The 24,270-nt window shown below is 36.2% G+C and overlaps 1 protein-coding gene across 1 annotated transcript in view; it reads right to left on the bottom strand.

The window, feature by feature from the left end:
* Positions 1–2,223: 2,223 nt before the first annotated feature.
* Positions 2,224–24,270, bottom strand: part of ARAP2 (ArfGAP with RhoGAP domain, ankyrin repeat and PH domain 2) — a 120,862-nt gene continuing 98,815 nt past the window's right edge. The window contains exons 29-34 of the mRNA XM_032686720.1: positions 19,023–19,162; positions 15,641–15,723; positions 14,189–14,224; positions 13,652–13,715; positions 9,342–9,470; positions 2,224–5,692 (exon numbers count right to left, since the gene is read on the bottom strand). Of these exons, the coding sequence (XP_032542611.1) occupies positions 5,333–5,692; positions 9,342–9,470; positions 13,652–13,715; positions 14,189–14,224; positions 15,641–15,723; positions 19,023–19,162 (812 nt within the window). The 3' untranslated portion in view covers positions 2,224–5,332. The remainder of the gene's footprint in view (positions 5,693–9,341; positions 9,471–13,651; positions 13,716–14,188; positions 14,225–15,640; positions 15,724–19,022; positions 19,163–24,270) is intronic.

Raw genomic sequence — 24,270 nt, forward strand, 5'->3', positions numbered from 1 at the left:
TTTTGGACACACAGTGTGACTCTTGGGGATGATCCTGTCCACAGCTAAGGGTTGGACTCAATGATCCTTATGGGTCCCTTCCAACTCAGCATATTCTGTGATTCTCTGAATTGCAGAGCAAATCAGAGATGAGCAGACAATGAGCAGAATGGGAGTGTGTATGGAAGACAAGACTCTGAAACATCCTAATCTTTAGGTTAAAACATAGAACAGGGTCTAGAGCAAAAAGCAGGAAGGGCTCAAGTAAGGTAAGGTAGGCTAAGGAAATACTGAAGCACCCCAAAAATCTGAACTACAGTGAAAGAGATACATAGGAAGATACAATTACCTACTGCAGCTGTGGCATTAACATCCACATTCTCCTTCTTCAGTATCACAGATGGTCATTAATTTCTAGTAAAGATGATTGGTAAATCATAACAAGAATATTCTTAAAGAAATTTCAGCAGAGGCAATAACTAGCCAGCTAAGCAACAACAATCATAAGAACTAAAACAGCAGGACTGCTTTTCCCCTTAACTGAGCTGCAGATGGATCCCATTTGCAGTGAAGTTGCAAGTAAAGCAGTACAATCTCCAAAACTAGTGTGAACCATTGAAAAAAACTTTGCAAGGCTGCCTACCTTTTTTACAGAGAACAATCTAGTCTCAAAAAAACAATTAGTTTGACAAATACTTCTTTTTTGACAGCACAGAGAATCTCTCTAGCAGTTCAGAAGCAGGAATACAGTATCCAAGAATTTTGAATCTTCTCAGTCAATCTTGCCACAGTAGGCTCAGTGTTGTAAGTTAGTACATAGTTTTGCAAACAATTTAACTTGGAATACATTCCATCCATCCATCAAGGTAGTCTGTTTCTACCCCACAGGTACAGAGTTCAGGTTTCTCACTGTAACTTAGTGAACCCACAGATTTGTCTTAAGTAGCCTAAATCAAAAGTATTTTTTAGAACATGCTATGCTCACAACAGGGACTTGAGTTCACTAGGGGTTTTTTTCAATATTTATTCAGTTTCTCTTTGGACTAAAGCAGAACTCAGATGCAAGCAAAGTTTGATAACTAATTCTCCCCCACTAAACAGAGTACAATGGAAAACAGTATTTAAAAATCAAAAAGGTAGGCTCATAACAGTGTCTCAGTCAGTGAGATGCACTTCTTACCTCCTAACTCCTGCAGGCACCATCACCATCCCCAGATGTAAATTTTTTCCCAGACTTCTTAATCTGGGAACTTGAGCTGAGCAGCTTGTGGTAACCTGGCAGCACTCACAGGAACACAAACTGTGCCAGCACTGTATCAGGGCAGAGAAGAATCATAGTAGTGAGACAAAATTCCTGTAACTTTTACTCTCTGGTAAACCTGTATTTCCAGAGCACTCTAAAACTACCCCAACACCCAACAGCAGAAAGCACCCCAGGGGTGCCTTTGGCAGACAGAGCTGAAGGTATCCTAACAACTTGCCTTGGGCAGAACAGCCAAGAGCTCTTCACAAGGAAGCAACAAAAATCAGTGATATGGTCAAGCCTTCCCCATTAACTGAAGAAATCTTTGGATGATATCCTTTCCCCACTGGACAGATTCTTGGATAACATTTGCAAACTCTTTTAATGGAAAAGGTGCATCTTAAGCCGAGTCACACAGTAAAGGTAAGGTCTGCACGAACACACTCTGTAGATCTTGGCTGGTGAAATCAACTCCACACCAAAGCAGTCTGCTGAGGCACAAAACCTATTAGTCAAACTGCTCTTTTGAACTGCCAGCCCAAAACAGTACCTCAGAAAAAGATCTGTTTCAAAGAAAAATTCTAAAATAGCAGACCATATCCAGCTCAACTAAAGGAAAAAAGTAAACAAAGAATCCAGTTCATGTTTTTTGGGGGAGTTTTTGTTTGCTTCCCTCCCCCATCCTAATAAAGTGTGAAAATATTCACACAGACAGAAAACAGGCATCATGTTAAAACGATATAAATAATGCTTACATGTCAGCTTCAAACCTATCACGCTTGCAGAAGTCTAACAAGGTAATGAGGAACCTGAGATTTACTAAGATTTTACTCTAAGTCTTCCCACTGTTATAAGCCCATACATAAAATATCTGGGTCTCATTTAACTCCATTTTGCAGAACGGAAAGTAGGAACTTACCAGGTTACTCAATGGCTTTCACATGAGAAGACAAACAGAAGCGCTTTTTTACCATTTTTATTGATTTTTTTTCTGAAAAAATCCATCACTTAGTTTAGAGAAATAGGATTTATTCAAATAACTACAATTCTCTGAAAATTACACTTCCTTTACCAGTTCACAACATGGCACAGGAACAATAAAAGATCAGCAGCCATTAAGATATTGCAACAGACCACATTTATTCTGCAGGTCTTAAATTAGTCTGAAATTCGTAGTGCAACAATAATGCATCAGATGATTGGTCCAAAACTTTGATACCTATTTGAAATAATTCATGGAAATTTAATTTATACTTCCCCAAATAAGTTTTCCTTAGGTTAACACTGTCATCATTCAGTGTGCCTTGTGGATGTGCACAAAAACATACGCACACATATATAGTGTATTTGTGTATATATATGTGCAAACCCAAATTTAAACATACTTTATGGAAGTTCTTTTCTTCTTGATTTTTAGGGCCCATTAACAGCAGTTATACAGATATTTTATCTGTGATATGCTTTTGAAATAGAGCAAGTGTTTCTGAAGTCCTTAGATCCAATAAAAAATACACAATATTTTCTTCATGGACATATTCACTTCAATGCACAAAACCCCTCTACTGCTCCATTTATTCCATTAGTGTAGTGGCTTAAATGATGCATGAGGCTTTCAGCAGTGAGGTGAATGTCATTTTTAAGGATCTATAAAAAGATAAACAATACAGCAACCATAACTCAATACTGAAAAATATTTACAAGTACAACTGTAAACAGTACATTCAGGTCCAGCCTCAGACAGAAAGTAAAGTATTTTCTCCTGATGGCATTAGGCCCCAATTAAAATCAGCATTTAAGAATGTGTTTATTAACTTTAAGCACCAGATTTAATCAATACAATTTACATTCAGGCTGATATGCTTTCTTGAGCCAGGGCCTCAGTGATTAGATGAGGCTCAAATACAAATTAAAGGTAGCAAAACAGTCAATAGTGCACTGGGAAAATTAAAATCTACAAACTTGTTTCAGATTTAAGAACTGGTCAAATAAGGTAAGTGCAAGGTCTGAAAGACTTGCTTTGTCAGTGCTATATTCCAGAATAATAAATAAAACTATAAAATATTTGAGTTGGATTTCGTTTTCTCTGTGCTTCCTAGCAGAGTTGCCAGATACATCATTTGAGTCACTTGTCTAATTTCTTCAATCAAACAAATTATTTTTCCAATTAAGCTGCTCAATGCAATCAAGAATAGAAGTAAATGGTGTGAGAAATGTTACAGCACCTGTGACTACCAAAAATAGAAGACGGAATAAGTGAGCATACTGCTTCTGTGCGGGAAGAAGAGGGAATCAGCAGCAGCATAAAACATCCTCAAAACTATCCACTAATAAAAATCAAATGTCATTGATGCTGATAAATTGAATTTTTTTCCTCTGAAATTTTAAGTAATTAAGAAATTATTTAAAACAATTTCCAATAAACAAGAAATTGTTTTAGATCCTCTCCTCTACCTTAAGAGATCTGGCCAATTCCAATCAAACACCAAACGCATCAGTAAGTTCATAAAAGACTGGTGGAAATCTGTGGCAGCATGGCTAGTCAGACTACAAAAGGGACAGCAACAAAATCAAGCAGATGCTGTTATTAATGCCTCCCCTGAAACAAATGTGCCATGTGAGCTCATTAGTGCTCTGATCTGTGGGTCCTGCTGCTTAACCAGACAGCATCTGCAACACCTGGAAACAGCCTCAGCACAGCAGTGCCTTTTGCCCATCCAGCTGCTATGGGACAAAGCACAAATGGATATGCCATGAGATAGGAAGTAAGCAATCCCAAAGGGTAAGTGAAGATAAGATTCACAAAACAACTGAAGAAAACAAAATCATTTCATTGCTTGAATAGGTTTGTTTTGAAGAGACCTGCTGATTTTTAAATGTAAGGAACTCTGGGCTTAAAAACCGAAGTAGCTGCAGTGTGCTACAATCACATATATTCAGAAACTGCTACCTACACAGACAGAACACAGCAAACGAGGCTGTTATCTTAACCTTGGGACCTGTCCTCACACTCAGAAGAGCTGTGCTACAGTTGTACCACAAGCATTTCCCAGTCCCTGCAAACAGCATACTGTTCACCTTTGTCCTCATGGTAAAAAGATGGGTTAATCTCCTCCCTCATTTAGTATTTGTCACTTCTTAACTGAGTGTGTCAGTACCATTCTAATAAATTTGTTTGTGTGGAGACTAATTTCTGTAAAGGAAATTAATTTCTCCTGTGAATACTAAATATTCAAGAGATGCCAGCAACTCTCAGCACCAAGCAAGCAGTACCCAAACAGTAATAGAAAAGTCTGCCTTTGTCACTCTGAGCTAACCAAGGCCTTTTTATAAAATTACTTCAACCCATTGAGCAGCAAGAGATGATGTTACAATTCCATTTCATGTACCTATTAAAATTAGATGTTTCATTGAAGACTTCTTTTTGTAATCTCAATATGCTCTCTCATTGCTTAAATGTTATAATCAGATGTACATCACAGAGACACAGTTTTGAGATACAAGAATTAATACATTTTCTCATCTACTACATTCCTCTCCCACTTTTGATTCTTTCACATGCCACTCTTTCAGAGGACAAATCTATTTTATTCTTGAATACAAAAAAAACACTGAAAACCTAATTTCAAAGCAAATGTTACTAATTTTATAGTGTTAGACAATTAAAAATATTGCAGATCCGTAGTATCAATTTCAGCATGTATCTTGCCTTCCTTCCAGAAGTATCTCTCCAGTACTTACAAGGTGTACAGAGCATAAACAGAGCAAAACCTTTTGACAGTGCTTAGAATAATTATATCAAACAAAATCTGAAACAAAAAAAAATAATAGACAAAATCCTAGAATCCTGGTGTCCTTGCACTGCACAGGAAAACTTCCAGATTTCAGGAGTTTTACATAATCAGTTCTCTCAGCTCAATCTTAAATTACAACATGTGGCATACACATATACAAAATCAACAGCTGCATATAAACAAATTATATTTTCTCTGCACTGTACAAACTATGCATATCAAAACAAACTACTTTTGCACAGAAAATACGCACAAATGCATATATATATAAATACACACATACATATATGTATATGTATTAAACTTCAGACTCAGGAAATCAGCTGGAGGTTTCATTATGAAGTGCTCTATTCTTCTGCAGCACTGTATTTAGTTCCTGAATCACCTTCGATGGCAATTTGTTATCTAATTCCAAAGTAGTTGTGTTTGTTTTGTTTTTATTTTTCTTCACTGCTTTATGTGGTTTTTGGTGTAAGTCAGTCACACCTGAACCTACATCCTCAGAAATCAAGCTTCGATGTGTTTTTGCATGACTCCGCACTTTCTCCTCCTTTCTTTCCAAACATTGTGCCACCATAGATGCTTTTTCTTTCAAGTTTGTTCTTTCCTCCAGAAATTCATTTTCACAATGTTCACCAAATCTTGATTTTCCAGTTTTTAGTTCTATATTCTTAGCAAACTAGCAAAGAGAAATAAGATCATTAACATTAACACAATATTCAAAGATATTTAGATTGCAATTTTTGCTCATTGGCTTCACATAAGTTTTAAAGAAAAACATCAAATTTACTCAAGAGCTGAAATAGCAGTCAGTTTTAAATTATCACAATATGTGCTCTTATCATTTAGTTAGCTCTTTTAGAGAGCAATTTCTCAGTTAGTGATAATTCTGAAAATCACACAAATCTTTCAATTAAATGCACCATGACAATGAAGACATTTATTTTCTTATAATCACAATTTGATTTTTCATTCTACCACAACAGACTAAATTTTAATGTTTTACAGAAATCCATATACTCTTAAAAACTCAGAATAATTAGATCAAATGAATACAACTGTGCATGTTGCAATTTTGATAATTTAATGACTGTACTGACTTTAATGAATGTATGACAGATAATTTTAAATAATAACAAACATTTTCAGCAGCCGTTAAGTACTAACTGATAAATTATAAAGACTGTCTGCTTTTTTGAATTCCATATTGGTGGGCTGTTTTCAAGTTCTTAAGCTGTAGAAAATTAAAGGTAAATCAGATGCTGCATCTAAATTTCCATTATTGTACTCTGGTTGCTCACTTGGTGTGGCAGTAAGCAGAATATTCCTTTTGCAGAAAAGCCTAATAGTTCTCGGAGAAAATTATGTCTTGGAATTCCTCTTTCATATGTGGCATCTTTGTTGACTACTAGAAGACACTCCAAGCTGAGAGAGACTTTGGTTCTTTTAGTCTTTCCTGAGTGAAACTTGTTCAGTGTGGCTGAATTTTTTACGCAGCTATTCATCCACAGCACATGAGCAAATTGTTTCACGGAATCTTGATATCTCGTATATGTTAAAACAAACACGACATTCAAACACTAGAGAGGAGCCAGTTTATATACGTAGAATCATCAAAAGGGTTGAAATGGACCTCAAAGATCACCTAGTTCCAACCCCCCTGATGTGGACAGAAACACCTCTCCCTAGACCAGGTTGCTCAGAGCCCCATACAATCTGGCCTTGGACTCTTCCAGGGATGGAGCATCCACAACTTCTCTGGGCAGCCTATTCCAGTGTCTCACTACTTTCATAGTACAGAATTTCTTTCTAACACCTAATCTAAACCTCCCCTCTTTCAGTTTAAAGTCATTCCCCCTTTTACTATCACTACATGCTCTTGTAAAGAGTACCTCTCCAGCTTTCTTGTAGGCCTTTCTTGTATGATCTATTATAATTCAGTATGGTATTTGATCGTGGCTTGAAAGAAATAGAAGGTTTTTCTTCCTTCCTCAGTCTTCTTGCATTTTGAAATAAAATCAAATATGCTGTGGCAGTTTGAGCTACTGCAGATACACAACAATTTATTTCTATTTCAATTAAATGATTCTATATAAAAAATTTTCAAATTTTAAGTGTACTATCCATATATGCAACAACCGGTGCAGAAACAATGGAAATTGTTTGATTCTATTAGTTATTAGAAGGATTTTTAGTTATAGAGTGTTTCAAACTTTTGGTATTACGTCTTGTCAATACACAATAAAACTACTTCCAATAATGGAGGAAGATCAGATACTCAAAATAGACTTTTTAGCACAAAACATTAATATTAGATTCATTCTTTTCTGGATATCTTTGAGCTTTTGGTATTTTGGGTTTTGTTTGTTTGGTTTTTTTTTCTTCCCTCCACCCCCAACTTATCAACCTATCAGAAAGATATCACAAAGATAACACTTTTTTCACTGTTTGGAAAACTTTGTTTCTTTTCCTATCTCTATAAATTGATCACATTTCTACTACATTGATCTGTAAAAAGAACTCCATTTTCTATAAAGCAGCATCTTTCAGAAACTCCTTGCTCCTGTTATTACTCTCTAATGCTTTAAAACGGAGACATTTTTGCTTGGAGAAGCAACCAAATTCATGGAAAGACTGATAGAGTGGTCTCCAAATGGATATCTTTTATTTTATTGACTGCTGTACAATATTTCTCCATAGTAAACCATATCATATATATAATTTCTACCACAATTTTACTGTTCATTCCAGTGCTGGTTTTCCATGAAAATAAAGTGTTAGTTTTTATTTTTACTTTATGTATTTTTGTGTTAACCTTTCTAAATTATACAAATACCTTTTGCATTAAAATTCTCTAGATCTAGTCATGGCATAAATTATGAAGACTGTCATTTTCCACTTTTATGTTTAAATGCAGACTTCCTTGAAATTGCAGCATACAAAACATTAGAATCCTTCCTAATGAAGCAAATTATCCACAAAACAATAATAAAAAATAATTACAGTACTACGAGGTATTAAGGATTTTTAATCATGAAGCTCATAATCCAATAAAACTTTTATCCTAGAATATCTGAATTTGTAGCCATCTCAAAGATTAGAGGTCTCAACTGTACCTGAATAAAGAACAGCTAAGAGATATATCTAAGGGTTATGAAGTTTTTTGACTGATTTACTTTCAGCAAAGAAGTTTGAAAATGCAATCATCAGAAGTAAGTTATTAAAGAATTTCAAAAATAGTTTCTGAGAGACGGTTAAAAAGAAAGGACAAATTAAGCAAAATAGGAAAGCTATACTTGCGTTTACACTGCATTATACTCTTGTGATAAGGCAGAGCAGAAATGCCAGAAGAAAGTATATCACAAGAAAGATGGAGTTGTCTTTTACATAAAGCACTTCTCCTGTCTTAGCTTTTGGCTTGCTATGGAACCAAGTCAACTTAAACACTGCACCTGAACTGCTGTCTCTGTTAGTGGTGATAACAGATACTATATTAATTACCCTCCTTCAAAATCTTCTAAAACATGGGAGAAATAATACTGCTACAGTCAAAGGACCAAACTGTTGTTTCAACAGTCATTCACTGCTTCAGTCAGGTTAGTTACCACTATTACTCCCAAGCAGAATAATACTCCACTTCTTCAACTCAGTTGAAAGTAAGGCAAGTAAGTCCTCCTCACAGACATCAGTATCTATGTGGATACCAGAAAGTAACCTCAAGCTAATATGATAAGGTCCGAATGCATTACTACTGCAGGTAATGTAGTGACACAGCTCAGTTTCTGCAAAGAGTTGTAACTAAAGTCTCTTATTCTTTGAAACTAATGATAGTACAATATAAATGTATCACAGTCAGTTCCATCTGAACTTTTCCACTGTATTCACAGAGCTAACTGTACTAAAACAGTACAGTTATTTTAGATAGAAGGAAAGATATGACAGAAAAGGTATGAAGGACAGTTTTCAATAACCTTATTAAAATAAAACTGTAATAAAATGCACTATAATAAAGTGCAATATATATTTCCAGATAAAAGTCTTATTTCTAATGAATAATCTTTGCTAATAAAAAACCCAAGCACAAATAATTTTAATCAAAACTGTTAATTTACTGAACAGCCAAAGAGGTGACACAAGTTTAGATTACAATAGCTTGTTCACATTAAATTGTCCTAACTGTTCCTTTAATGACAAAACATTGAAAGACATATTGATAAAAGTACCTCCAATTTATATTTATCCAGCTCTAGGGAGTTTATTATTACTAGATTATTTACAATTACAGCATTATAGTTAGATGTTATATACCAAGTATAAACCCCACTTACTTCTGTATTTCCCCTGATTTTGCAAGTGTTCTCCTGATGAATAGGAATCAGTGGTAAGCCTCTGATCTTTGGACTTTTAGTTATGGACTGTTTTCTTGCTTTTCCAGCAGGTGGCCATATATCTGCATGCTGAAGAACAAAATGATTCCTTATTTTTGATGTTGGAATTTCATAAATACACAACATTCTTTGGTATGCAAAACTCTCTTGGAAAAAGCTATCTACTGCACAACACCATGCCCTCCTCTTGTAGAAGAAAGAGGAAAACACTATGATGCTTAAAATTATCATAATATTTTGTAAGTGCTGCACAATGCTGACTGAAAAGAAGCAAAATGTCTCTATACAATTCCCATGTGTCAAACATCTTCCCTCCCTAATATTATTCCAATATCTTCTAAAAATAGAAAATATCAAATGCAACATGCATATTGACTTGATTCACAATTTCAAAATCCGCAAAAGCATACCTTCAGGAGTCTCAACAAAAGTTTCTGAAATAAGATAAAATTACCCCAATTTGCAAACAAGTGTTTCAAAATGTACAAGACCAAGTGCCAGGTCTTGTACACTTTGGCCGCGATAACCCCATCGCTCTCTACAACTACCTGAAAGGCAACTAGTGATAGGATGAGAGGACATAGCTTTAAGCTGCACCAGGGGAGCTTTACGTTGGACATTTGGGAAATTTCTTCACAGAAAGGGTGATTAGACATTGGAATGGACTGCTCTGGGAGGTAGTGGAGTCACTGTCCCTGGAGGCGTTTAAGGAAAGACTGGACATGGCACTTAGTGCCATGGTCTCGTTGACATGGTGGTGTTCAGTCATAGGTTGGACTTGATGATCTCAGGGGTTTTTTCCAACCTAACTGATTCTGTGAAAATTTATATTAACAATTTAGGAGAAAATAATTGCTTAACCTATAATAACAAGCATTATCCAAAAGGAAATGGCTTGATATTCTGAATGCTCCAAACCCACAATCTACAAATATACAGATCTGCCTTCAATAGCAGTCTTTGCTTGAGCTCTCCTGAAACAGGTCAGTTTTGGGAACATATGAGGTTTCCTTCTGAGTGAAAAAACAAGACTGCGAAGAGAAGGGAAATAAAGAAACATAAATCACTAACTGAGTATTTCAAGTTTGAGCATATGTACTTGAAGCTCACAGTCCTCTGGTGATGTTAATGGTAACCAGAAAAAGAGGTCTGAGGACAAGGTAGTATAAGAGTATCTTACTGAAAAATCTTCAATATGACATACTGTGAATCAAAGAGAATGTACAAGGGTATAGCTAAATTAGCACAACTCCAAAAGAAACTGGCAAGCCAGAACTGCAAATCCATGAAGTAAGTCTCTTCAAGACTCTATTTAAAAACACAGTTGTGGAACTATGATCATACTTGCAGGTGGTCTGCAAGTAAAAATAGCATTACCAGTAAAAAGCCATCAGAATTAGTGACTATTGACTTATGACGGCAGGCCAGAAATTGGAAGCCCCAATTCCTAATTCAGAAAAAGTATTTTATAGATTTACATTTTTATAGAGTAAAAAACTCTCACACATGGTGCTGACCAGGGTGATGTCAAAGCCTGTTTCTCCCCAGTGAGCATTAAGAACATTTTCTTCCAATGAAGCGAGAAGGTATTATCTGAAAGAGCAGCTCTTGCCAGCCAAAATCAGTTTACTGTGGATCAAGACACAAGACATAAATGCAATCCAGAAAGTGACTGAGAAACTTTAATCAGACTCTGAAGAAAATTGCCTCCCTTAATTCCCAGCAATCTTAAGGAAACTATCCCTGTCAATTAAGCAGCCTGATTTCCGTTTTGTGCCTGTAACATTTCTTAAAATAGATCTCTGGGAAAGTACATCAGAAATACTAGCAGCGTATGAGGCCACATAAAAAATGTATTTATTCATAGTTTTGACCCATCTGTTCAACAGCACCTCATGGTAGTATAATGTGCCTCTAGTTGATCAAAGGCAATAGAACCGGAAGAATACCATTGTCTATCCTTGTACCAATAAATTACTTCCAACTGTATGCTATTTATGCTCTTAAGTGATTTTGTACAGAACTATTACAGAATTCATGAATCAAGTTTCAACCATGCTTTTCAGGATGATTTTGCACAGAACTGAAAGAAATATTGCTCCTCCTTCAAACATTCGCAGTATTTACCAGCTTGGAGTAGAATCTTTGGGTTAACTTGATCATCTGTATCAAAAATACCCTTGTCACTAGATTACAGTGGGGTACCTAAACTTTGCTATTTATATCCTCTGCACTTTTTATACTATAGGAATAATCATTATCAGAAAACAGGGAAAAAAGAATAGTACTACTATCTTACTGATAATAATTACCAATAAAGTCTTACTCTGCTCAAGCACCGAGGAGCACAGTAACACTGGTTTATGTCCCTCCTAATTGCAAGAGATCATTAAATGGCAATGTCTTAACACCTCAAAACCTACTTTGCAGGATTTTTCAATTTTTAATCTATGTTATTCCACTGACAAAGAAAAGATGTTGCCTGCAGTCTCTCTAACATACGTGTCCTCAAATACAGTGATAGCACATATGGTAAAAAACAAGCTGTTTTCTCTAAAGATGGTCTCAACTTGAAAATTCTAACTAGGAGTAACCTCAGATGACATCTACAGTTTTCTGATTTAGAAATGGGATAATGTAATAATAACTGTCTGCTGCTGTCTGATACAAAATTTTTTAGAGATCTTATAGCAAGCTTCACCAGTATGAGCCACTGCATTCTCAAGATTTTCTCTGTAACTTAAAGCAGTAGATTGCAATAAGAACAATACAAAAGCCTGCGTCATTAGCACACCATTTCTCATGTAGTTTATAGACTGACATTACTGATGTCCAGAATGCTGATAAAAAATCAACAAATTCCACAAAAAGACCAAACCAAACCAAAAACCCCTTCCAATGTTGCTCATTAGTATGCTAATTCGTCGCACTGTTCATTCATTGCAATAAAGTAAAAAAAAAAAAGGCATGAATTCATAGCAAATTTTCTTTTAATGCACATGAAATTATTACTTTATTTTTTGTTAGAAAAAATTATCATGAACATTGAGCAGTGATTGTCAGTTTTTTTATCTATATTGTCAAAGGAAGATTTTACATACCACTGTACCTGAGCAGAATCCTAACAAACTGCCCTTCTTTACATCAAAGAGACTTCAACAGTTACCGAGCTTGCATGAGTTATTTCTAAGTATCCTATATCAATAACCTCTGAGCCTATTTGTTGTGACACTGCTCATGTTATGCCCATGAGATGTATGCCAGAACTGGTGGCTGTTTCCATGGAAACTGCAATAGTTACTTCAGTTATGGGAGCTGAATAAGACAAGATTTTGGAAGTCTTACTTTCAAGGCATGCATTGTACTTCTAGCACTACTATCTACGAAGGTCAGATCTGTTTTAGAAACCCTCTAAGAAGTACGTATTTCGACAGTCTTGCACCCAGCCCACTTTATGCAACATGTAAAGCTCACAGGTTATCATAAATCTAGCAATGTTTATTCACAGTGATATTCTGCAAAGCTCCTTGAACATCATGGGAAAGAAGAAAAATCTGACAGAGATACAACATCCTGTTAAAATCTTAAACTATGTTCCAGTCTCCTATCAGGTCGAATTCTTCCCATCTCTCTTACTTCCACTTATCCTATGTATATATTAAACTCCATTTCCAAGAATGGGTTACATGGCACTCAAACATACACCCTTCTTACAATCTAGTAGCGAGCAAAAGAGTACTTCATGATAATGCCTACGCAACACAATAAATTGTCAGTGTTAACTAAGCTAACCTGGACATCAGAGAAATATAGCTATGTTGGCACAGCTCCTCAACAGGGCTACTTCACACCACTATGTTTTTAAACAGGACACTCCTCTTCCATGACTTTAGCAACCTCCAAACTAGTGAGCAGAGAAATAGCACTCAGGTGCTGTGGCACACAAACACACCCCTTAGGACAAAGGCCAGAATTTCACCCACAAGAAGTTTCCACAAAGGAAATTAATTTTCCTGCTTTAACCAGCTTCCATACAACACAGTGGGGTGGGGTAGTGGTGCCAGAATCCAATATTCTTCTCGCTCTCGAAGCACTCACAGTCTTCATAGACTAAGACCTACCTTTAGGCAGCTTTATTACATTAAGTATTCCAGAAACACTGGCATTGAACCTTATATATAACATGCACATATTGTTTAATGGGATTTTCATAACAGCAGTATGTTACATTTCTTTGATCAGATTAGTACCTGTGCAATAAAAATACTGATCAGCCACTCCATCTGCACATCTTGTCCATCACAACATATATACCTAGAACACAATAAATAATTAACAAGGAAAACAATGAAAATTCCTGTTGCAATTAAACATTAAATAGGCTTCTAAACTACTTCAAACAGTTCTTACCTTCATTCATGATGTCTATATTTATTATTAGCACTCCCAGAAAAAAATAGGGATATATAAATAATTCAAATTATCACTTTACCCTAATTTGCCTGTGATTCATTTCAGGCATGTGCATAAGATTAAAATATATGATTCTAACTTTATGACTATTGTTTGGTTTCTGGCCACAGAAGGAAGCCAGACATTTAATCCCAAAAGATGAACAAAACACATGAATTAAGAGAGTTTCTTTACTTAAAAAAATCATAGCAAAAAGTCAACATGCAAGCAAAATAATGTCCATTAATTTTCAAACACTCTTATTTTGCAACTGAATGTTTCAACAAATATTAGACAGTGAAGTTAAACCAATCATGTGTTTCATGTTTACCTACCACTGCTGCTTTTCAGAAAATACTGCAAGTCCCCAGCTGAAAGAAAATTTTCAAAAATCAGTTTCATAAACAGAGACATATTCTTCAAACTGCAGAGATTAATTACCTTTATATAGTGCTTTTAAGTTAAAAAAATTAAATTAAATTGAAAAGTTTAAATGTGTAGCACAAATCTAGAATGAATTGTAGGTTTGAGGATGGATTTTTCTCATTTTCTCACAGTTGATTCACAGGTAATGAACATTTTGTTCTGGACAAAGGGTTATAGCCGAGCCCTGCAGATGGTGGCTAACTACTTGTACTTGCCTCTTTTTGGCTGTGGCTGTACTTTGTGAAAGGTGCTGGAAGTAAAACTGCCCAGCGGAGAGTCCACCATAGTGTGGAAATCACAGAGGGAAGAGAGGTATGCTTGCACCATAAACCAAAGGAATCACATGAGTCTATGGAGATTTAATAATTGCTAGGAAAACAAAAAGGGACTGGGTACACAATGAAGCCTCTGAGGTGAAACAAACACAGACAATTCTGGAGATCCAGAAGAGACTTGGCAAGTTCTGCTTTTTAAAGTAGAATAAAAATAAAACTGAAGGAAAAATCCCACCTGCAAAGACTCATTTACATAATCTTTTTACTCCTATTTTGGATTAATCTCCTACTCGTTCTGTGTTTAATTTAAAAAAAAAAAACACAAACAAAAAAAACCAAACCCAACAAAAAAACAACCACAAAAAAACCACCAACTTTTTCTTTAAAATGCCTAATCTTTGAAATTTATAGATGTTTTTGGGGTGTTTTGAATTGCCAACTTTAAAGGAAAAGTTCAAGCAGATCTGTTTAAAGGCTACAGCCAACCTAGACTCCCCCTGGAATAAGATCCTATGCGTATTATCTCAGTGTCTCAAAGCTTTGACTGAACAAGAACTGGAAACACCTTAGAAAAACAGGTGTCATTTTTCACTGCTCTTTTCCAGAGACATAATCACTGCAAAGGGCACTGTAGTGTTCAGCTAGAAGAAACATCAAAATAACAAAGACCCTGAAAAAGGAAAATACTCTACTGAACAACAGGAACTGCCACTAAAGGCCATGACTAGCTAGCTTTCCCTTCTCTCTTTTTATTTGGTGCAAGGAAGGTGTGTCCACCCATGAAATTCAGGACACATATCACAAAACTAAGTGAGCTAGGAGCTAACATATCCACAAGAGACAATAAATGCACTTTAGATTAAGAAAAGGCAATCAATAAAGTAATTTCCTAGCACAGAAGAGTTAACATGTAACATGAAAACAGAGAGGAACAGAACAAATAATATTATAGAGAATAATTTAATTCAGCATACTGCTATTGGCTTCTTGACTTTTCCTTGTTTCACAATGTTTTGTGCTCCCCTTTCTTGATGATACAAGTACCTTGCTACACAGTTTTTGACATATTTTCTTTTCTGTTCTTACTTTGTTGGTGGTTTCATTTTCTTTTTTACTCCAAGATACAGCTTCAGGGAATTGACAGGCAACACTTTTTCAGGTTTACTAGCCTGTAAGTAAAATAAGATCCTAATTATTTTATCAGAAATGTGCAAAAGAAAATGCCGCATGACTGACTTCACGGTTAGGCTTCTTTCATGGACTGCACCTCTCTTTTCTAGCAGATCATTACATTTTTTTTGTCTCTTTCTTTTCCACTAAAAAAGTGTACCAATCACCATTACTGGAAGCAGACTGATTAGGAACTGAAGGTTCACATGAAATCACAAAAGCATAACACAGTTAGAATAATGAAGATGTGGTGCTATTTAAAAAAAATGGAGTGCTGTAATATATGAACACAAGCTCTTTGAGAGCGACAGGGAAAATGAGAGGTGGGGTTGCCCTCTGTTAAAGGAGCTCTTCTATGGGATGGACAATACTCCAGTGAGAATTTGTTTCAGATCATAAAATCATAGAATGGTTTGGGTTTGAAGGGGCTTTAAAGATCATCTAGTTCCAATCCCTCTGCCATGAACAGGAACACTTTTCACTAGACCAGGTTGCTCAGAGCTTCATCCCATCTGGCATGGAACACTTACAGAGATGGGGTATCCACAACTTCTCTAGGCAACCTGTTCCAGTGCCTCACCAGCCTCACGGTAAAGAACTTCTTCCTAATATCCAGTCTACACCTACTCTCTTTTCAGTTTGAAGCCATTCCCCCTTGTCCTGTCACTACATGCTCTTGTAAAACATCCGTCTTTCTTGCGGGCTCCCTTCAAGTACTGGAAGGCCACAATTAGGTCACTCCTAAGCCGTCTCTTTTCCAGGATGAAGAAACCCACTTCTTTCAGCCTTTCCTCATAGGAGAGGTGCTCCATCCCTCTAATTAACTTGGTGACCTTCCTTTGGACTTGCTCCAACAGGCCTTCCTGTGCTGGGGATCCCAGAGCTGGATGCAGCGCTCCAGGTGGGGTTCCACCAGAGTGGAGTAGAGTCATAATCATCTCGCTCACCCTGCTGGCCACACTTCTTTTGACGCAGCCCAGGATACAACTGGCTTTCTGAGCTGCAAGTGCAGCTGGGTCATGTCCAGCCTTTCATCCACCAGCACCCTCAAGTCCTTCTCAGTAGGGCTGCTCTCGATCTGTTCATCCCCCAGCCTGTATTGAGACCGGGGGCTGCCCTGCCCCAGGTGCAGCACCTCACACTTGATCTTCATTCTCAGAGTTTTTCAAGACTTAATTGAATCAACCCCAGGTTCTGATCTCAGTTACTACCTCTGTTGTGTACAGGAAGTTGGACTAGAGATCTCCCGAGGTTCATTCTTTCCTTGTTCCTTCTTGAACAAACTACATTTAGCCAACATTCAACAGACATACACCCACACTGAGTATGAGAACTAAACGTGCCTGGAAGATGAAGTGCTGAAAGCAAACAATAAAGTTCTCATGTACACTATTCTACTACAGAGCACAACTAGTATCTAACACAACACAATAGCATCCCTTTAGTACTTTAACGTTAAGTGTTTTAGCTTTCAATTTAGGAAAAAAACCCATCAAGCAACTTAATAAATCTTATAATCCCAGTACATAAAGCTACTCCATAGTGTTTACTGTCCGTAGATTCTCGATTTCTAACTCTGCAGCTTTCAATCTCTGACACTCCAGTGGGGGGGGGGGGGAAAGAGACAAATCTGAGATGGCATAAACACTTAAGAAAACAAAATAAACAAAAAAACCACACAACAGTTTTATAGTTGGTATTGTTGTGTAACTTCCTGCTCAAAAGAAGGGTACTGCCAGGATGAAAAGCATCCCTGCAAAATATACTATTTAGTTAAACAGCTATATACTTCTCACAAAAATGTACCTCAAGGAAGCCATTTGTCTGTCTGTCAGCTTATCTCTTAACAACAGAACATTAGAGGTGTAAATTATTTCAGTCACTTCATAGACTACAGTAACTTAACATACAGTGTTCATGGAAACTTTTCACTTTTTTGATAATTGCTCTTGAACAAGGGAAACACTTAACAGAATGTATCTCCACCTGCATATACAAACCTAATTTGCTGTTAATGAGGATTTATAAATTAATTAGTACATGCAGCTTTCCTACTATTAATTTCTAAATATGACTAAAATTAAACCAAGATTATTAGTGGTAGATGAACAACTCTCAAAAGAAAATAAAACAAGTTGATATACACTATTTGATAAGAATGGTGTTTCCATTTGCTTTTTTTAAAAAACAAAGGTGAAGCAATTTATAAGTAACACTGCTCAAAACCCCACCTGAGTTGGGAAATTCAATGTTTTATAAATCAGAATGGCTTAAAAAAGGAGATTATAAAGTAGTACAATAATCCTATCATAAAACCTTTCCAGGATACTAATTATAGGTATATTAATTTATTCTCACATATGTGCCAGTTTGAATTTTACCATTAAATTATGAGACAAAATTTTTGACATTCTGGGGACATTCTAATAAAGATTATATCCAAAGCATTACAAGAAGACAGAGTGCATCAGCTTACCTTAGCAAGGGATATGTCTTAAAAAAAGTACTTTATGAAGGTCAGCAAGTATACATCTATATTTGCTGGATGGGAAGAACCAGCAGTCAGCAAAAATAAAAGCACTTGAAACTTTTAAGAGGTTTTTTTTTAAACCAGAAATTATCAAAACCAAAATGAAAACATGGTTCACGATATTATTTACTTTATACTTTAATACCACAACAAAAATCACAGTTTTAAGAAAACTCCCATGAAATATTTAAAACTGAACCCATCATGCTATTAAGTATGATTAAGTTTGCTTCTGCAGAATTCTGAGGTATATCTAATCATCAATACTAGTTTCTAGATGACTGAGAATAAATCTGAAACTTGTTGGGAAGCAGGGAAAGATTTTGTTAGTGTATTCAGAATTTTTCTTTCCTATAATTTCTTCTGTCATGAGACTTAAGGTATAAGAACCCTGTTGCTTGTAATTTTTAAAGGCTCTGTGTGAAATACCAAGAAAAAAATGGCACGCAGCTCACTTAAGTTCCATATTACTTCTACTACTGCTTCTACAGTAGGTTTTCAAAAAACTTAGTGACAGCACAACCTATAGGCATTCCTAAACATTGTTTTATTTTTAATTTTTAAAATTTATAGCAATGCGTAACCACAAAAGCAAATGACAAATTCACACAAACTCCTTTTACTAATGCACTTGTGAAACAGTAAGACAAAAATCTTACACTTCAACCCCAGACTCTAGAAGTTGCCATTTAATGAGTAATGTTGATCATACAAATAAGAAAGCTAAGTGAGTGCTTCAGAATTTGGTGGAGAGTTTGTCTGCTGTACCTTCATATCCTTATAAAGAAGCAAATTTCCTTCCCGTAACACAAAATAACGGTCTTGAAACTTGCTTCCAGACAGTAGTTTTGGTGGTTCTTCTTTGTACTTCAAATTGCCTGCTTTCACGCTACCTTTCTCATTTTTCTCTACCAAGAAAAAAAAAAAAAGGTATTTTGTTAGAAGATATTAAAACAGTGGAAGTTGTACCAATTGGATGGTAGTGTTTGCAACTATCTGTATTTTATTCTTTATGGTTTTTGCTCTTCTTTTAAAGAACCTGTTGACAGTTATTCCACGCAAGTTTTTTGAGGAAGCTTCACAAGATTTTAATAGTGAAAAACATTAATGCACTAGATGCACAGTTGTGCATGCACAAAAAGTACACGAGTGATATTCGGTCTCAAACATCCAAACATCCAATTATGCAAACACACTTCAAAGTGTATCTAAGAAACCTAGTTAGATTGTATTTCAAAACTCAGAGTCAGATTCTACTGTCATCTGCACAGTGCAGAGAGACTTTGGGACTACTTGGAAAAGTTTTTCTCAATCTCATCTTTCATACTGCCTGAAAACCAGTTGTTTAAAAAGTGGGAATTAAATTATTCCTCCTAATTGTTTGCAAAAAGAAGATAACTAAAATTTGTGACTCTGATTTTACTTCTGCTTTATATCTTAGTAAAATCTGGAGTCATTAAAAACATTTAAATAGATACCAGAAATTACAAAGATAATAAACTTCTATGATTTTGTCAAATAAAATCAACTACATTCTCATTAGCATGTGTGTCGTGAAAGGAAAAATCCCAAAAGAAAATTTCCAAGTATTTTTGTTAGAATTTAAGATCAAATCTAAAGCCAGAATCGATATATTTCAGCAATTAAAATCAGAAGTTACTTAGATTTCCTCATTTATTAAGTGAAAATATACACGCACAGCTAAAAGAAAGCACTAATGTATTCCCTCTTTGCCAATAAGAATATTTATTTTATTTTCAGAATAGAATATGAATCCTTATCCACACAATCACAAGGTTTTTTCTTTTATTTTTTTTAAAACATACCAAATGAGAGGAGCAGGATACTTCCACCTCTGTACCAAATCAGAAGATTTTAAATTTCTGCAGACAGTTCTCAACATGACAAAAACTCATTCTAAACTTCACAGCACTCCCACCATAGCCAATCTATCAAATGCTTGATACTTACAAAGATCTTACAAAATAAATCTAAAATAATCAGAATATGTCCTAATCAGAATGTATTTTTCAGATACAAACTTTACAAAACATGCTAAACTTCCTAGAACTTTGAAACTACTAGGAACTAAATGCACTTCATCCATCCAGGATTGATTCACCTATGGTTTAGAAGCTTGCATTTCAAAGAATATCTCTGAATAATAGTCCCTGTTCTCAGAAATCAATACTTCCCACTCAAATTATACAACTCTTTACTGGTAAAATTTCAAGAACTTATATACGCACACTTTATAGTGAATCTATTGTCTCATATTTTTCTAACAAATAAAACTTTGATGTTAGAAATTTTCAGGTAAGGAGAAGAAAAAGGGTCTTGAAACAGAATGAAGCTGTACTGAGTATCTCTTATACCAAAATATAATACATATCTTGCCCTGCTGAAGAGCACTTGAAAGAGTGCTCCTGCAACAAGCATGAAAATCTATGGAATAAATTGTCAAGAAAGAGTACCTAAAGATCTGGAAGAAAGTGGAAAACTCACCACAAATTTACTGAAACATATCAATACAAATAAACTAACACCTTTTTCGTGGAAAAGGAAAATTGATTTCTAGACAAGAGAAAATATACATCTAGACCCCAATACAATGTTTGATATTGCACAACAGGAGAAATTAGTTTAAAATGGACAAGATGAGAATAAGCATAACATTTATGGAAAAGGAAAATGTACTATGTATAAGGAACATGGGAAAAGTTGCACTGACAGGGAAGACAGTGATAAGTTGCCAAGATGAAATGAGGCTAATAGAGTTGTTCCTTTAGGCCCACTATTGAACCAACATTATTTCAAACACCACTCAAGTCTCTGGAAGAAAAAGGAGAAAAGTGTTGATGACACAAAGCTCTGAGGTAACATTAATAAAAAAAAAGTCAAGAGTATCATAATTTAGTCTTTAAGATTATAACAAATCAGGTAACCAAGGGAAATTCATGAAATTAATTATAAACATAACATGATCATGGTCCTATTAATTTTACTTCAAATGAAGAGGACATTCATCCATCCAGTTGTCCATTTGTATGCACTTAATCCACTGTTAAAAAACATACTTCGGGTAGTAGTGGTTGGACATCTGGCCTGAGTTCTATTACTCAGTGAAGAGGAATTATCCACAGAGAGTGTAAAAGACAGAAAAGACTAAGGTCTCCCCTTCAAGCCAGCAATTATTTCCTGTACATTTTGAGATGGAGAGCCACAGCATAACCAAGCGCCTCCTATTCTAAATACTGGGAACATCCCTTTCCCAGTGAACTCATTCTGTGTATTTTCTCACTCTGATACTCTCCAGTGATGCAAGAATAACATTTATCTAAAAAGCCCTTATCTTTTTGTCCTGAAATAGCTGTTTTCTTGTTTTAACAGTGTGTACATACAAAAAAATTGGAAATAGAAACAATTAATGTGTTGATTCCTGCAAATAAAAAGCGTGGATGAACGGGGCAGACTTTCTCTGCATCTGTGCCTACACTTAATATATATACACTGTTTTGCTCAAGCTAGTGAAGTTGCTCCTAAGTATTGCTAATTTTTCAGAGTAACTTCACAAGCTAAAAGTGTACTCAAAAACTCTGCACAGAACTGAGTTTATTTTTAACATTATTATAACACAATCCAGTTAGAAAAAAGTAATGTTTCAGAAATTAAGCACCTTGCCATGTAAAAGTTCCTTAGAATGGCAATTCCACTCTCAAGAAAAGATTTTGTAACACACGAGATTATTCTGCCATGTGGAGTTTGCAGACGTTGATGTTGTAAGTCTGCAATATGGCAGAGACTTGCCTTTTCAAACCACTAAGAAAACCAGTATAACTTATTTAATAAGGTTTTAATTATTTTAAAGCAAATGGAAAAATTATCAATAAATATAATAAGTCAAAAGACAGTGTATCTAGACTAAGATCAAACTGAATTGAACTGATGCAAACAATTACTGTGATGGGTTGCGATAACAAATGGAAGTAAAATTTAGGAGGCAGGAAGGAGTGCAAATGGCAGATCTCCCCTTTAACTAGTACTACATTTTGTAAATTGACACTGGTCTAATCCTTATGCGTTTCTCAGAGCAGTGATTCACACAGTCCTTATGATCCCTTTTCTGATTATACCTCAACAGTTAGTGTGGTGATGGGAGTTCATATATCAAGCTTTTAATGAACTAGGCCATTTCTCTCCATTCAGGATCTGCTATTACACATTTAGAGACAGTGAAAGTTGAACATAAAAATCATAATTAGCACACTTGTTCAGGTTCATTCATATTTGTAAAATATGCTTTTACAGGAACAAAGCATGATGAGAGAAGGCTATTACTTTCAGAAGAATAAGCATAATAGCATAACAAGATACACAGATTGAAAGATTAATACATCTGTGTGCGAGAAAGAGAGGAAAAGATTACATATTTGAATAAGCCATTAGATAAAATAAGATGGGCATTAAACCAGGCATCATGTGTCACCATCACACATTTTACAGTGACAGCATACATACAGGATTTCAGCTGCTTGAAAATAGGATAGTGATTTTTGGACATTTAAACTTGCGCTTCCCTCAAAGCAGATACTACATACTTAGCAGGAAACTTAAATTCAGGTATTATTTGGGGTGGGGGGGGAAGGACTGGGGAAGCTTGTATATCATATTTTTCCACTATATATTTGACCTATATTTCCTCTCAAGTGTCAGATCCTTTTTAAAGGCCACATACTCTCCAAGTCATTCAGTTGCTTGAGTACGTAATTCAAATGAGTATGTCACCTGGGACAGGGCAACCCTGGATGTACGTAGAGACCGGGGAATGAGATGCTGGAAAGTAGGGCCACAGAAAGGGACCTGAGGGTCCTGGACAAGTTGAATATGAGTCAGCCATGCCCTGGCAGCCAGGAGGGACAACCGTGTCCTGGGGGGCATCAGGCAAAGCATCACCAGCTGGTTGAGGAAGGTGATTGTCCCGCTCCGCTCTGCACTGGTGTGGCCTCACCTTGAATATTGTGTGCAGTTTTGGGCACCACAATATAAGAATATAAAGATATTAGAGAGCGTCCAAAGGAGGGCAACAAAGACGGTGAAGGGCCTTGAGGGGAAGCTGTGTGAGGAGCAGCTGAGGGCACTTGGTCTGTTCAGCCTGGAGAAATGACCTCATTGCAGTCTACAACCATCTCGTGAGAGGCAGAGGAGGGGCAGGCACTGATCTCTTCCCTGTGGTGACCAGTGACAGGACCTGAGAGAACAGCCTGAAGTTGTGTCAGGGGGAGGTTTAGGTTAGATGTTAGAAAAAAGTTTTTCACCCAGAGGGTGGTTGGGCACTGGAACAGGCTCCCCAGGGAAGTGGTCACAGCACCAAGCCTGACAGAGTTCAAGTAGTGTTTGAATAATGCTCCCAGGCACACGGTGTGATTCCTGGGGCTGTCCTTGTACAAGGCCAGGAGCTGGACTTTGAGGATCCTTGTGGGTCCCTTCCCACTCAGAATATTCTGTGATTCTGTGAAATTAACTTTCTAGCTTGGAGGCATCAAATTCGATAATAGAAATTGTTAGTAGTATAACATAATTATATAACTATAATGGGCCTACATACCAAGCCCAAAGTCCTCTACTCAGCACTGACAGTCAAACGCTTCTGACAGATAAAACCTCCATTCTTAATGGATGGTCTGAACACGTTCAGACCCTTTTCAGTACTAGCCGCGTAGTCCAAGACTCAGCTATTCAGTCCATCACACAACAACCTGTGAAGTATGAATTGGATACTGCCCCCACTTTAGGAGAAACTCTTAAGGCCATAGCGCAGGTGAAAATCAGCAAGGCAGCTGGGGTTGATGGAATTTCACCCTAAGTCTGGAAACATGGGGGCCTTGCAATCCATGCTAAATTTCACAAGTTTCTACTGTGCTGTCGGGAGCTAGGCGAACTACCATCAGACCTTTGTGATGCAGTCATCATCACTTTGTATAAGAAGAAAGGAATTAGAACAGACTGTTCAAATTAC

Source organism: Chiroxiphia lanceolata, chromosome 4 (genome assembly GCF_009829145.1).
Source record: "Chiroxiphia lanceolata isolate bChiLan1 chromosome 4, bChiLan1.pri, whole genome shotgun sequence".
NCBI lineage: Eukaryota > Metazoa > Chordata > Aves > Passeriformes > Pipridae > Chiroxiphia > Chiroxiphia lanceolata.